This window comes from Mesoplodon densirostris, chromosome 2 (assembly GCF_025265405.1).
Source record: "Mesoplodon densirostris isolate mMesDen1 chromosome 2, mMesDen1 primary haplotype, whole genome shotgun sequence".
NCBI lineage: Eukaryota > Metazoa > Chordata > Mammalia > Artiodactyla > Ziphiidae > Mesoplodon > Mesoplodon densirostris.
In genome coordinates, this window is record NC_082662.1 from 33,334,688 (window position 1) to 33,350,026 (window position 15,339).

The 15,339-nt window shown below is 40.9% G+C and overlaps 1 protein-coding gene across 1 annotated transcript in view; it reads left to right on the forward strand.

Moving 5' to 3' along the window:
* LOC132502771 (polyadenylate-binding protein 4) overlaps positions 1–14,965 on the forward strand; it is a 33,773-nt gene extending 18,808 nt beyond the window's left edge. The window contains exons 3-5 of the mRNA XM_060118914.1: positions 14,266–14,359; positions 14,474–14,604; positions 14,868–14,965. Of these exons, the coding sequence (XP_059974897.1) occupies positions 14,266–14,359; positions 14,474–14,604; positions 14,868–14,957 (315 nt within the window). The 3' untranslated portion in view covers positions 14,958–14,965. The remainder of the gene's footprint in view (positions 1–14,265; positions 14,360–14,473; positions 14,605–14,867) is intronic.
* Positions 14,966–15,339: the final 374 nt, after the last annotated feature.

The window sequence follows — 15,339 nt, forward strand, 5'->3', positions numbered from 1 at the left end:
ATGAATAGGTGGTACGTGAGGGGGCTACAAAATTGGAGGAGGAAGAAGGAACTGGTTTCTTCCCTTGGGCTTCCTGAACTTGTGAGCATCCTCCAGCAATGCTTCTTCACCCTGGCCACAACACTTCCTTCCTGGGGAGGATGCTGAATCTAGTTTGCAGTATTTCCAACACTTGCGTACCAACCTTATTGTGCTTCACCCATAAAATCCAGCAACAGCTGAACAGTTCACCCTCCTCAGAAATCTGAGTTTCAGCTCAGCAGGGCCACTCCGCTAAGCTTGAGTTTTAATAATTTAAATACCTTCCATTTGTTCTCCCAGCCTAAGGGGCAGTAGATGCTTCCTTAATTGCTGCCTCCAAGATACCTTACTGTTCTTTTCTTGAATTGTCAGTTAACCAGTTAATAACTTTATACCTAGGTAACAATTCTTTATATTAAAATCTCTGCTCAAATAACCAGTGTAATTTCTATCTCTTGATCAGACTCTTCCTGATACACACACACGTTTCAAAGTGTCTTTTGAATGGAGAATAGTGCCTGACATTGTAGGCACTCAAAAAAATATTTGTTGAACTAACAGCAATAACACTTAGTGAGCTCTTATCACCTCAGGCTTTGTTCGAAGTGCCCTACATGTATCATTTCATCATCAAAATAATCTCATGAGATAGGAACTCTAATTCCTAACAAAAAAATAAATACTGATATGTGGTCAGTGGTTAAACTGATTATACTGCTGGGTAAGGCAGGGAAACTTGATCTAGTACAGAAGTTAGACCATGTAAGACTGGGTCTTCAGATGAAATGTTAGCAAACAACTCAGGATGATTAGCTAAAGCATAGAGCATTTACTCTCAGGTAGGTAATCTACAAGGAAGAACAGGGCGCATGAAGACTGACTCCCAGTCCAAAGACAAGGATGGGCTTCTAAGAGCAAAAGGCACTGTACAATGTAAGGAGAGGTGACTGGCTGGTTAAATAAATCTTTAGCTTGTCGGCACAGGACTGTTTGGCTTGTAATGAAGCAGAGCCCCAATTCCATTTGTGGCTTTTAAGGACTTTATTGACCCAGTAGGTCCAGTAGGTTGAGTCCAAGTAGTACACCTGAGACACAGATCACAAACATAACAAGTTCATCATCAGGCTGGCTTTTGTGGTTGTTGTTGATTTGTTTTCTGCTGATTCTGATCAGTTCTGCAAGAGGGATGCACTTTGGTTCCTTCTTTTGGGACCCTGATTGATTGTTTTCTTGCATTTTATTAACAGTACAGTCTTGGGTCATGCAGTATACCGCATATGCTCAAGACTCAGCAAAAACTTCCTTTATCACCTCATTTTTACTGATAAGGAACCTGAGCCACAGAGCAAGTAAGTAACTTTCCCTTGGTCACACAGCTGGCAAGCAATAGAGCTAGAGGTTGGTAGGTTTGTTAGGTGACTTACTCTTCATGGGACTCAATTTCCTGATGCCATTCTGCCCTGCAGGTACTCACTGAGGCCCAGCCTTCCTAGTCAAGCAGACTGACTTTAGAATTGTTAAGAGTTGGTACATTTAACCAGTTTGATATACTGTTTCTATTGGGAAGAGAGAGAGAGAGAGAAAGAGAGAGAGAATGAGAGAGAGAAAGAGAGAGAGAATGAAAGAGAGAGAATGAGAATATAGTGTGGTTAAGAGTATGGATTTTAGTGGTAAATAGATCAAGGTTAAAATCCCAGATTTGCTTTATGCTGCTTACAACTGCTGTGAAATAAGCAAATTTTCTAGTTTTTCTAAGGCTCAGTTTCCTCATCTCTAAAGTGAGGGAAATAATACATACCAAAAGGGGCACTCAGTTTAATCTATTTTTAGGTAATGGTTTTTAATAACAGCCCTACCAATTTATGATCTATGACTGCCCTCTAGAGGTAAAATAAAAACTTTGTCTCCATAACCATGCTAAGTACAATCCCTGAAAGCCTTTTTCTTCCCAAATTGTCCAGCCAAAAAGCAGTAGTTTCTGCAAATCAAATTGCCCAATAACAACTGGTCTTTAGTGACTCCAATATTTTTGAATTGCAATATCAGACTTCCTTGAAGAGAAACAGGAAGGCTTGGCCCAGTTGCATAATGCAGGGCAGAATGGCACCAAAGAATTAATTGCCACGAAAAATAAGTTACCCGCCACCACCAATAACACAAACACACACACACACACACACACACACACACACAGAATGAAACCCAGCTGGTTTCACAAACAAGTTTTCCACACTTTAAAGAAACAAATTATCCCTCTTATGCGAACTATTTCAAATACACTGCTTCCCAACCCCCCGCCAAAAAAAACCCCACAAAAAAACCTGGAAAATCTGACCAGTTTATTGCAGTAAAATGGTTCACTATCCTCATCTTAAACTTTTTGGGTTTGGAAGTTTAGAAAGATGATGCAGTGTGTAACTTGTGTATAAACACCCTCAGCACAGATGGGACCAGTCCTCTACAATTAAATATATTAATATCTCTGCCATAAAACATACTAAGTGGGACAAATAAAAACTGTAAATAGTCTCAGAGGTCAAGTTTAGTGTCCAGGTGAATTGAGGTGAGTGGCCCTCCCCTCAAAGAAAACCTGTTGCTAGTTTTCAGAACTTTTTGAATTTTGGAATTGCAGATAAGAATTGTAGACTTATATAACTGATGCCAAACCAATCTGGGATGCTAGTATGAGAAACGAAAATTTAACCCAAACTCATGAATACATTTGCAACAATCCTAAAATAAAATGCTAACAAATAGAATCTGGCAACTTATAAAAAATCATATATCACGACCACCGGAATGGAAGGTGCAGTACCACCACTGTGATTATGGGTTCAAGTTGGTGATCAGACCCATGAGACACAAATAGATTTTTTAAAAATATTTATTGGGGCTTCCTTGGTGGTGCAGTGGTTGAGAGTCCGCCTGCCGATGCAGGGGACACGAGTTCATGCCCTGGTCAGGGAAGATCCCACATGCCGCAGAGCGGCTGGGCCCGTGAGCCATGGCCGCTGAGTCTGCGCATCTGGAGCCTGTGCTCCGCAATGGGAGAGGCCACAACAGTGAGAGGCCCGTGTACCACAAATAAATAAATAAATAAATAAATAAAATAAAAATAAAAAATATTTATTTGGCCGCACTGGGTCTTAGTTGTGGCACATGGGACCCTCGTTGCCGCGTGCGGGATCTTCATTGCAGCATGTGGAAGTTTTAGTTGCAGCATGTGGGATCTAATTCCCTGACCAGGGATGGAACCCGGGTCCCCTGCATTGGGAGCATGGAGTCTTAACCACTGGACCACCAGGGAAGTCCCACAAATAGGTTTTAATCTAGAATACAAAGCAGGAGATAAGGCAGATGCAATTTTCATCTTCCTGGGAGACCCAGCAGCTACCCAAGTACACAGATTCTTTTGTCACTTACCGACAGGTCAGGTACAGGAGAGCCAAGGTGTGTGAGGGTCACCTTGACTTATAGAAGCTGCAGCCTCTATTTCCCACCAATAATTTATACCATTTTTGATGTGTAAGCACATTGACAACCCCCCAAAACTTAAGCACACAACAAAGGAGGTATACACTGTAACCCCCTTTTATCTTAACTCTACTGTTTCTAAGGAAATATTATTGTGGAAGACCAAGTTCAGTGTCAGGCAGGCTTGCATCAGCCCAGGTCCGATATTAATTTTCACTTTACTCACAGAAAGATAATTTAACATTAGGAAATCTATCACTGTGATTTGCTAATTAACTGATAAAGGAGAAAAATCAGATGATCCTTTCAAAAATTCAAAAATACCGCTCAACAAAATGAAACAGAGATTCCTTATAAAAATGCTTAGCAGGGCTTCCCTGGTGGCTCAGTGGTTGGGGGTCCGCCTGCCGATGCAGGGGACACGGGTTCGTGCCCCGGTCCGGGAAGATCCCACGTGCCGTGGAGCGGCTGGGCCCGTGAGCCATGGCCGCTGGGCCTGCGCGTCCGGAGCCTGTGCTCCGCGATGGGAGAGGCCACAACAGTGAGAGGCCCGCGTACCGCAAAAAAAAAAAAAAAAAGTGCTTAGCAAATTGAGAATAGAACGGAACTTTTACAAGGTATCTACCCTAAACCTAAACTTTATACTTAAGATGAAAGTTTGGAAGCATTTCCATTGAGTCAGGAACAAAGGAAGATTGCTCACTGTCACCTTACTAATCACCACTATCCCGACTTCCTAGCCAATGTAATAAGTGAAATAAATACAAGGGATAAGAATTAGGAAGAGGGCTTCCCTGGTGGTGCAGTGGTTGAGAGTCCGCCTGCCGATGCAGGGGACACGGGTTCATCCCCCGGTCCGGGAAGATCCCACATGCCGTGGAGCGGTTGGGCCCGTGAGCCATGGCCACTGAGCCTGCGCGTCCAGAGCCTGTGCTCCACAACGGGAGAGGCCACAGCGTGAGAAGCCCACATACCGCAAAAAAAAAAAAAAAAAAAAAAAAATAGAATTAGGAAGAGACAACACTGTTTCTATTTTCAGGTTATATTACTGTCAATTTAGGAAATCTACAGAAAAACTATTTGAACTAATAAAAGAGTTTAACAGGGCTACGAGATATAAGATCAACATACAAAAATCAACAGATTACCATACTGATTGTAATAGGAATAAGAAACTAGAAGATGTGATAGGCAAAAAGATACCATTCACAATGTCAGTAAAGATGATCATGTATCTAAGGACATATCTTTAAAAAAAAACATGCTAGACATTTACAGAGGAAAATACAAAGTATTTTGAGTTATAAAATGAATATTTTAAAAATGGAGAGATATAACATGCTTATGCATGGGAATACTATCATAAAGATGTCACTTCTCCCTTAAAATAAATCTACAAATTCAATTCATTCCAGTAAAAATGTATGAGGATTTTTCATGTAACTTGATAGGTGGATTCTAAAATTCATCTGAGGGCTTCCCTGGTGGCGCAGTGGCTAAGAATCCACCTGCCAATTCAGGGGACACGGGTTCGAGCCCTGGCCCAGGAAGATTCCACATGCTGCAAAGCAACTAAGCCCTTGCACCGCAACTACTGAGCCTGTGCTCTAGGGTCTGCAACCCACAACTACTGAGCCCGTGTGCCGCAACTACTGAAGCCCACGCACCTAGAGCCTGTGTGCTCTAGGTGAGTTGTCTGCAATAAGAGAAGCCACCGCAATGAGAAGCCCGCGCACCGCAATGAAGAGTAGCCCCCCTCACCGCAACTAGAGAAAGCCCGTGCGTGCAACAAAGACCCAACGCAGCCAAAAATAAACATAAAAATAAATTAATTAAATAATTCTAAAAATAAAATAAAATTCTTACGAAAGAGTAAACACCCAAGAATATACAAGGTAATTCTGAAAAAAAGAACAAGATAACAAGATATAAAAATTTATCATTAAACTATAGATATTAAATAAGATAGAATTAATTCAGGATCATTCTACAGGGGTAGAGAGCCCAGATACAGACCAAAAACACTGAAGATGATATATGACAGAAAGGGCACAATGAATCCTATAGGATGATAGAATGGGGGCATTGGACCATGTTAATAAATAACCTAAGAACTATAATATAGGAAAAATCAGCTTTCCATCTGGAAAATCTCTGTAGATCAACAGGAAGAAAACAACTTAACGGGGAAAAGAAAACCTAATGATATGTTCTAGCAAATCTCAACATAGGAAAACACCATGGCCAGCCTCAACATCATTAATATTCAGATAAATACAAATCAAAGTCACACTGAGATACCACTTCACACCACCTAGGTTGGCTATAATAAAAAAGACATACACACACCATTGTTAAGCAATTATACTCCAATAAAGATGTAAAAAAAAAAGATATACAATAGCAAGTGTTGGCGAGGACGTGAGAAACTGGACCCCTCATACATTAATGGTGGGAACGTAAAATGGTTCAATTGCTTTGGAAACAGCAAAAATGTCCTTTATTATCTCATTTTTATAGATAAGGAACCTGAGCCACAGAACAGTGAAACAATCTGCCCTTGGTCACACAGCTGGTAAGTGATACAACCAGACTTAGACAGATTCCTCTAAAAGCTGAATGCAGAGTTACCATATGACCCAGCAATTCTATTCCTAGGTATATGCCCCAAAGAATTGAAAACATATGTCCACACAAAATGTGTACAAGAATGTTCATAAAAGTATTATTCATAATAGCCCACAGTCCATCAACTGATGAGTGGATAAATAAAATGTGGTATATTCTATAGCAGATTATTATGCAGTAAAAGGAAATGATGTACAGACACATGCTACAGCATGGAGGACCCTTGAAAGAATTATGCACATGAAAGAAGCCAATCACAAAAGACTACATATTATGTGATTCCACTTATATGAAGTATCCAGCATAGGCAAATCCACAGAGTCAGAAAGTCAGTCAGTGGTTGCCAGGGGCTGGGGGGCAGAGGTAACAGGGAGTGACTGGTATGGGGCATCTCAGGGGGAGGGATGAAAATGTTCTAGAATTAGATAGTGATGATGACTGCACACCTTTGTGAATGTACCAGAAAACACTGGTTGAGCACTTTAAAGTGGTGAATTTTATGGTACATGAATTATGTCTCAATAAAGAACACGTTAAGCACCTTTCAAGCAAAATGAAACAAAAACAAAAAACAGAATTGACCAAACTAACTACAGATGTCTGTCAGAAAACCCTGCCCAAGCCTCTGGTTTGCCACCTCTGCCCAAGCCCTCCTCCTCCCCTGCTGGCCCTCCGCAGGCTCCTATTCTTTCTCCTCCTCCTCTGCTCGCCCTCACCTGTCCACTTCCATGATGTCAGCTCCACAGACTCCCGAATTTCGGTCTCCATCTCATACTCAGCACATCCCTAACCAGCATCCATCCCTACTCCTGCACACCTGTTCCTTTACCACAGGAAATAGCACCGCCAGCCACCTAGTCATCAAGGCAAAAGCCGGGGAGTCGTCCTAGTGACCTCCCGAAGCCCCTTCTGTCCCACCTCCTGGCTCATTCGTCTCCACCTCTGCAGCCTCTGGCTTACCTCAGGTTGCATAGTCTCTTGCCTGCAAACAGGCAAGAGGTAGAGAGCAGAACTGTATACACATCATTCCCTCACCTCCATCTCACCAATTCACTCACCACTCTGCAACCTGAGTGATTTTCTAAAAGACAAATCTAACCCTGTTACCTCCCAGTTTAAAACATAGCCTATTCTTGACCAATAACAGCTAAGAATGATTGTGATTCACTTGTTGCCATTTGCTAAGCATTTTGTATGAATTATTTAATGCCGCAACAACTGTATGAGGTAGAAATGATTATTATTACACTTCCATTATGGATAAGAAAACCAAAGCTGATTTTTCAGTACCTGTTGAATGTGATTAATGTTAAAACAACTCTATTGAGGTATAATTTACATATCATGAAATATATCCATTGTAAGTGTATAGTTTGATGATTTTTAGTAAATTTACAGTTTGACAACTCTGTAAGTCACAACCCAGTTTTAGCACATTTCCATCATCCCCAAAAGTTCACTTGTGCCCATTTTTAGTCAGTCCCTTCTTCCACCCCCAGGCCCAGGCAAACAGCTGATCTACTTTCAGTGTCTATAAATTTTCTTTTTATGGACATTTTATAAAAATGAATTCATACAATATGTAGCCTTTTGTGATTGTGTTTGCATTTTTTTTAAGTTCACCTATGTTGTAGCATGGAAGTTTTATCCTTTTATATAGCTGAATAGCATTCCATTGTATGGCTATACTACCGTTTGTTTATCCATTCACCAGTTGATATTCAATGGATTCCACTTTTTAGCTATTTATGAACAATGGTCCTATGAACACTTCATGTACAAATCTTTGTGTAGACATATGTTTTTACTTCTCTTGGATAGATACCTAGGAGGGGAATTGCTGGGTCATAAATAAAGTTTAAATTTTAGTAGTTGCCGAACTCTTTTAAGTGGTTGTACCATTTTACATTCCCATCAGAAATGTATGAGGACTCCAATTTCTTCACACCCTCACCAACATTTGTTATTATCTTTTTTTATAGCCATTCTAGTGACTGTGTAGTGCTATCTTATTTTCGTTTTAATTTGTGTATCCCAAATGATTAATGATCTTGGACATCTTTTCATGTGCTCATTAGCTCTTTGTACCTTCATATCTTCTTTGGTGAAATGTCTACTCAAATTTTTGCCTATTTTTAAATTAGATAATATATTTTCTTATTATTGAGTTGTAGGAGGACGTTATATATTCTGGATATTTATCCTTTATCAATCATTGAGAGTGAGGTATTTAAATGCCAAAACTATAATTGTTTATTTCTCTTTTCAATTCTATCAGTTTTTGCTTCATGTATTTTGGGACTTCGTTGTTAGGTATGTATAGATTTATAGTTGTTACATCTCCCTGATGTCTTGACTCTTTTATCATTATAAATATTCCTCTCATTGCCAGTAACATTTCTTATCTTAAAGCCTATTTTGTCTGATATTAACACAGCCACTTCAGCTCTGTTAGAGTTACAATTTGCATGGTCTCTTTCCATTCCTTTACTTTCTACCTGCCTGTGTCTTTGAGTCTGATTTGTGTCTCTAATAGATAGCATATAATTGAATCTTGCTTTTTAAAAAAAATCCAATCTGACAATCTCTACTTTTTGATTGAATTGTTTAGTCTATTCACTTTTAGTGTAATTATTCATATGGCTGGTTTTATGCCTGTCATTTTGCTATTTATTTTCTATATTTATCCTGTTTTCTTTTTTTTTTTTTTTTTTTTTTTTTTTTTTTTTTTTTTTTTTGCGGTATGCGGGCCTCTCACTGTTGTGGCCTCCCCCGTTGCGGAGCACAGGCTCCGGACGCGCAGGCTCCGGACGCGCAGGCTCAGCGGCCATGGCTCACGGGCCCAGCCGCTCCGCGGCATATGGGATCCTCCCAGACCGGGGCACGAACCCGTATCCCCTGCATCGGCAGGCGGACTCTCAACCACTTGCGCCACCAGGGAGGCCCTATCCTGTTTTCTTTTGTTTCTCTTCCCTCTTTGACTGCCTGCTTTTGTGCTAAAATATTTTTTAGAGTACCATTTAAATTTATTTGTTGATTTTTTAAAAATGGTATTTTATTGAGTCATCCAAATTCACTCAAGAACTTCAGCCATTTTACTCACTCAAACTATATTTGTATGTAGAGTGGTTGCTCTGGGGACTGCAGTATTCATCCTGACTTACTATAATCTTCTTTAGGTTAATATTAGCTTAAAAACAGTTAAATATAGCAACTTTGCTCCAATATAGCTTCATTTCATACCCCCTCCTTTGTGTTATTATTGTTACATATATTACATCTATATATGTTATAAACCCAACATACAGTGTTATAATTAGTGGTTCATAAAATCATATCTTTTAAAGAAATTAAAAGGAGAAAAGAGAATATATATTTGTACAGTTTTTTTTTTAATTACTTTATTTTTGGCTGCATTGGGTCTTCGTTGCTGCACGTGGGCTTCCTCTAGTTGCGGTGAGGGGGGCTACTCTTCATTGAGGTGCACGTGCTTCTCATTGTGGTGGCTTCTCTTTCTGCAGAGCACGGGCTCTAAGTGTGCGCGCTTCAGTAGTTGTGGCACAAGGGCTCAGTAGTTGTGGCAAATGGTCTTAGTTGCTCTGCAGCATGTGGAATCTTCCCGGACCAGGGATGGAACCTGCGTCCTCTGTGTTGGCAGGCGGATTCTTAACCACCACGCCACCAGGGAAGTCCCTGTACGGTTCTTTTTTTTTAATTTATTTTTTATTTTTGGCTGCATTGGGTCTTCATTGCTGCGCGCGGGCTTTCTTTAGTTGCAGTGAACACGGGCTTCTCATTGCAGTGGCTTCTCTTATTGTGGAGCATGGACTCTAGGTGCACGGGCTTCAGTAGTTGTGGCATGTGGGCTCAGTAGTTGTGGCTCGTGGGCTCTAGAGCGCAGGCTCAGTTGTTATGGCAGATGGGCTTAATTGCTCCGTGGCATGTGGGATCTTCCTGGACCAGGGCTCGAATCCGTGTCCCCTGCATTGGCAGGCAGATTCTTAACCACTGTGCCACCAGGGAAGTCCCGGTTCTTTATATTTACCCACATATGTCACTTTTCTGGTGCTCTCCATTTCCTCCTGTAGAGTCAAGTTACCACTGGTGTTATTTCCTTTCACCGTGAAGGACTTTATTTATATTTCATGTAAGTCAGGTCTGCTAGCAATGAATTCTTTCAGTCTTTGTTTATCTGGGAAAGTTTTTATTTCATCTTCATTTATTTTTTTAAATTCAATTTACTTAAACTAAAAAAATTATCCATTTCTGAAGGATAATTTTTTTGGACATAGAAACTTTTGTGAACAGGTTTTTTTTTTTTTTCTTTCAGCATCTTGATTATGTTATTCAAATGCCTTCTGGCCTCTATTGTTTCTGTCGAGAAATAAGACTTGTCAGAACTGTACTTAAGAGTTCTTTTTTTATTTTTTGGCTACACTGCTTGTGGGGTCTTAATTCCCTGACCAGGGATTGAACCCAGCTCCTCAACGGTGAAAGCACCAAGTCCTAACCACTGGACACCAGGGAATTCCCTTTTTTTACTTTTTATTTTGGCCGAGAACTCTACTTGTGAATTCTGATGTGCTGTTTTTCTCTTGCTGCTTTCAACTTTTTCTGTTTTAGGCTTTCAACAGTTTGATGATAATGTGTCCAAATGTGGATTTCTTTATGTTTATCCTACTTGGAGTTCTTTGGATCTGTAAATGAATGTTTTTCCTTAAAATTAGGAAATTTTTTGGCCATTTTTTCTTCAAATATTTTTTCTTTCCCTCTCTCTCTCTTTTTTTCTTTCTGAATTGCTGAGTCATATGGTAATTTTATGTTTAACTTTTTGAAGAAGCACAAAACTGTTTCCAGAGTGGCTGCACCATTTTACATTCCACCAAGAATGTATGAGGTTTCCCGTTTCTCCACATATTTGCTGACACTTGTTTTCACTTCTTTTTTCAATCATAGCCATCCTAGTGGGTATAAAGTGGTAACTCATTGTGGTTTTGATTTGTATTTCCCTAATGACTGATGACATAATGACACTGACTTTTTTTAGCTTTATTGAGATATAACTGACCTATAACATTGTGTAAGTCCTAGGTCTACAACATCTTGATTTTGTACACTTATAAATTGCAAAATTATTACCACCATAGTTAACTAACACCTCCATCATGTCACATAATTACCATTTCTTTTCTGTTGTGAAAACATTTAAGATGTATTCTTGAGACTTCCCTGGTGGCCTAGTGCTAAAGAATCTGTCTTACAATGCAGGGGACGCTGGTTCGATCCCTGGTCAGGGAACTAAGATCCCACATGCTGTGGGGCAACTAAGCCCATGCAGCACAACTACTGAGCTCGTGCGCCTCAACTAGAGAGAGAAAACCTGCACGCCACACCTAGAGAGAAGCCCGCGCACCACAACAAAGAGCCTGGTGCCGCAATGAGAGATCCCACGTGCCTCAATGAAGATGCTGTGACTAAGACCCGACACAGCCAAAAATAAATAAATAAATTAAATAAATAAATAATAAATCTTTTAAAAAATCTACTCTCTTAGTAATCTTCAAGTATATAATACAGTATTATTAACAATGAATCCTCAGAAATTATTCATCTTATAACTGGAAGTTTATACCCTTTGAACAATATCTCCCCATTTCCTCCACCCCCTCATCCCCTGAAAACCACCAATCTATGTTCTGTTTCTATGAGTTCAGCTTTTTTAGATTCCAGATGTAAGTGATATAATGACATTGATCTTGTCATGAACTTTTGATCATTTGTATCTCTTCTTTGGAGAAAAGTCCTTTGCCCATTTGTTAATAGGGTTGTTTGCCTTTTTGTTGTTGGGTTTTAGGAGTGCTTTTCACATTCTGGACAGGAGACTCATCACTTATATCATTTGCACGCATATTCTCCCATTCTGTGGGTTATCATTTCACTCTCCTGATATTGTCCTTTGATGCACGATAATTTTTAATTTTGATGAAGTCTAATTTACCTATTTTTCTTCTGTTTCTTATACTTTTGGTGTATTATCTAAGAAACTATTGCCAAATCCAAGGGACAATTTCTTTTGGACATTATCAATTGTTTATTGAAATGTAGTTGATTTACAATGTTGTATTAGTTTCCGGTATATAGCAAAGTGATTCCCATATATATATATATATATATATATATATATATATATAATTCTTTTCCCTTATAGGTTATTACCAGATACTAGAATATACAGTATAATATTCCCTGTGCTATACAGTAGGACCTTGTCATTTATTTTATATGTAGTAGCTTGTATCTGCTAATCCCAAACTCCTAATTTATCCCCCCTACTTTCCCCTTTGTTAACCATAAGTTTGTTTTCTATATCTGTGAGTCTGTTTCTGTTTCATAAATAAGATCTTTTGTATCATATTTTAGGTTCCACATACAAGTGATATCATATTTTACTTGTCCTTCTCTGTCTGACTTACCTTACTTAGTATGATAATCTCTAGGTCCATCCATGTTGCTGCAGATGGCATTATTTTATTCTTTTTTATAGTTGAGTAGTATTCCATTGTATATATACTTGTATATATCTATATACTGCATCTTCTTTATCCATACATCTGTCGATGGACATCTAGGTTATTTCCATGTCTTGGCTATTGTAAATAGTGCTGCTATGAGCATTGAATCCAGTGTTATGAGATGATATTGAAATGAAGGAAAAGTGGCCACAAGCTCTAGGTTCTGGCATACCTGGACATCTGTCCCTCCTGCTGCCAGTGAAGAAAAGAGTCCATGGCTAGCAGAGAGAATGTTTTAACTTCTAGTCCTTCAAACAGTCTCCATGGTATAAACACTGAATCAAAGGAAGACTCCTGGAGAGCGTGGCTACCAAGAGTGGTGGGGTCTAAGTTGGCTTGTTCTTTTCCTTAGGGGTTCCCACTGCACCTGAACTACCACTCATGCCCGTGCTCCTCCTTGGGCTTTTTCTCCACGGAAATGCACCCCCGTGTCAGCAGCCTACATCCCATGCTTCATTCATCAGATATTAAAACTCCACTAAATGCCAAGGAATTGTGAGTGGGATGGCGTCACAGTGGTAAACAAACTGACATGGACTCTGCTCTCAAAATGCTCTTTCTGTAGTAGGAGAAAGGGGATTTTAAAAAGTAGATACAAAAAAAATTAAATACAACTTGTGCTAAATGTGAGCACAGTGTCTAACTACTCCCTTCAGAAATGCAGGAGAGAAATGGATGTGGTCCACTCTCTCATTCACTTCACCTACCTAACGCTCTCTAAATATGGGAGTTCCAAAATGTAATGCCCTGTTGAAAAGATACGAATCCTTTCTTCTTTTTACACCTTTCCTTTGGATTTATTCTTCTTCACAAGTGAAGCAATTACTATTAGAATTCTTTTAATTGGGCTCAAACATTGCAATGCATGAATCCTTTCTATAGCCTGCAAGGTCCTGCTTCTATGCCCCAGATCATCACTGACCCCATAGAGCATCTAGACACTGATGTCTAGAAACATCTCATGTTTCTATAGAGCATTTTATGAGAGAGGGCGTATGGTATATAATAATTATAACTGGTCTGAAATGCATGCCCTTGGGCCCAATCCTTTCTGGGACCCCCTCCAAAGGAAGTAACGGGGTCTTTAGAAAAAAGCTGTACTGCTAAAGATAGTTACTGTAACTTTGTATGTTCAATAAACAAATTCAATACTCAGTTTTAACTTTACTAATGTGAGCAAATGACTTGACCTCATTGGGCATCATGGGTAAAATTGGGTGATATTCTCTACCTGAAGAAGTTTATGAGGACTAAATATCTGAGGAAATAGCTGCTTAGCACTAGGCCTGACACAGAGCAGGTGTGTTCTCTATGGGTTCATTTCGCCTCCCCTTTCTGACTGTACTGCATTGTATTACATACCTGAATAGGTACACAGGAATCTATATAGCTTTTATATTCCCACCACTCCCCTCTCAGTGGACTGAATTTGCCCAGGGACCTCTCGCCCTCCTCTCCTGGCATGCTGAATGGTAGCATTCAGGTGTTGAGTGGTTGGACTGTCCTAACCTCGACCACTGTCAAGTGGTCCTTTCCCTGGTGTTAGCCCACCGCCTCTCCTGGTTCCCAGGCACACCAGCCTGCAGTCCACGTGCAGGGGCAGGAGCCGCTGACCGCCTCCATGCTGGCCGCAGCACACCCACAGGAACAGAAACAGATGCTGGGTGAGTGACCCACGTGCTTGCAGAAGAGGGGGCCAGAGCTGCTACTGACCTGGACACCAGCATCCCTTCTCTACTGGGGTGCCACTAGGTTTTTCACGGAATACCTTCCCACAGGTGAACGTTTGTTCCCTCTCATCCAGACGATGCACTCAAACCTGGCTGGGAAGATTGCGGGGATGCTGCTGGAGACTGACAACTCGGAGCTGCTGCACATGCTAGAGTCCCCCGAGTCTCTCCGCTCCAAGGTGAGCAGGTTCCCAGACCCCCACAGCTTCTGCTCACTCGGCTCAGGAGGACACGGGGTGGCCTTGGACACCAAGGGGCAGCAGAGAGAAGGGTCTGCTGCCCCTGTGACCTCCTCCTGCCTCGCCTGTGACCTGAGGGCTGCTGGCGCGTGGGTATCTAGGAAAGCGGTCAGCACCAGGAGAGGCCACCGCTGGGCCTGGGCACCAGGGAAGGGCGGAGGGGCTCTCCTCAGGTGTCACTGACCACCTGGAGCTTCTCACAGGTGGATGAAGCTGTGGCGGTCCTACAGGCTCATCATGCCAAGAAAGAAGCTGCCCAGAAGGTGGGCGCTGTTGCTGCTGCTACCTCTTAGACAAGGACAAACCGTATGTTTGGCAATTTCAGTTCCTGCGATGGTTTTGATTTACGATCATCATCCTAAAAAGGCCGAAGGAGGAGGGCACGGAGAGAGCCCTGCTTCTGTTACTGCTTATCCTGCCCACTTATCCTGTTACCTTTGTACCTTATCTGTCATCTGAAGTTAGAGAAAGGAGGGGATAAGCTGTGAATTACAAAGGGCAAACAACAGTTTCCAGTGTGGTTTTCTTCTGACACCAATCAATTCTACAATTCTCTGACAACAGCGGGGACCTACCATTTCAATTCAATTCTGATACCACGGACCCCACAGGTTAAGGGCTCAGTCCCACAAGACTGCCACTACTTCAGACATCAGCCACAAATGGGGTCCTTAT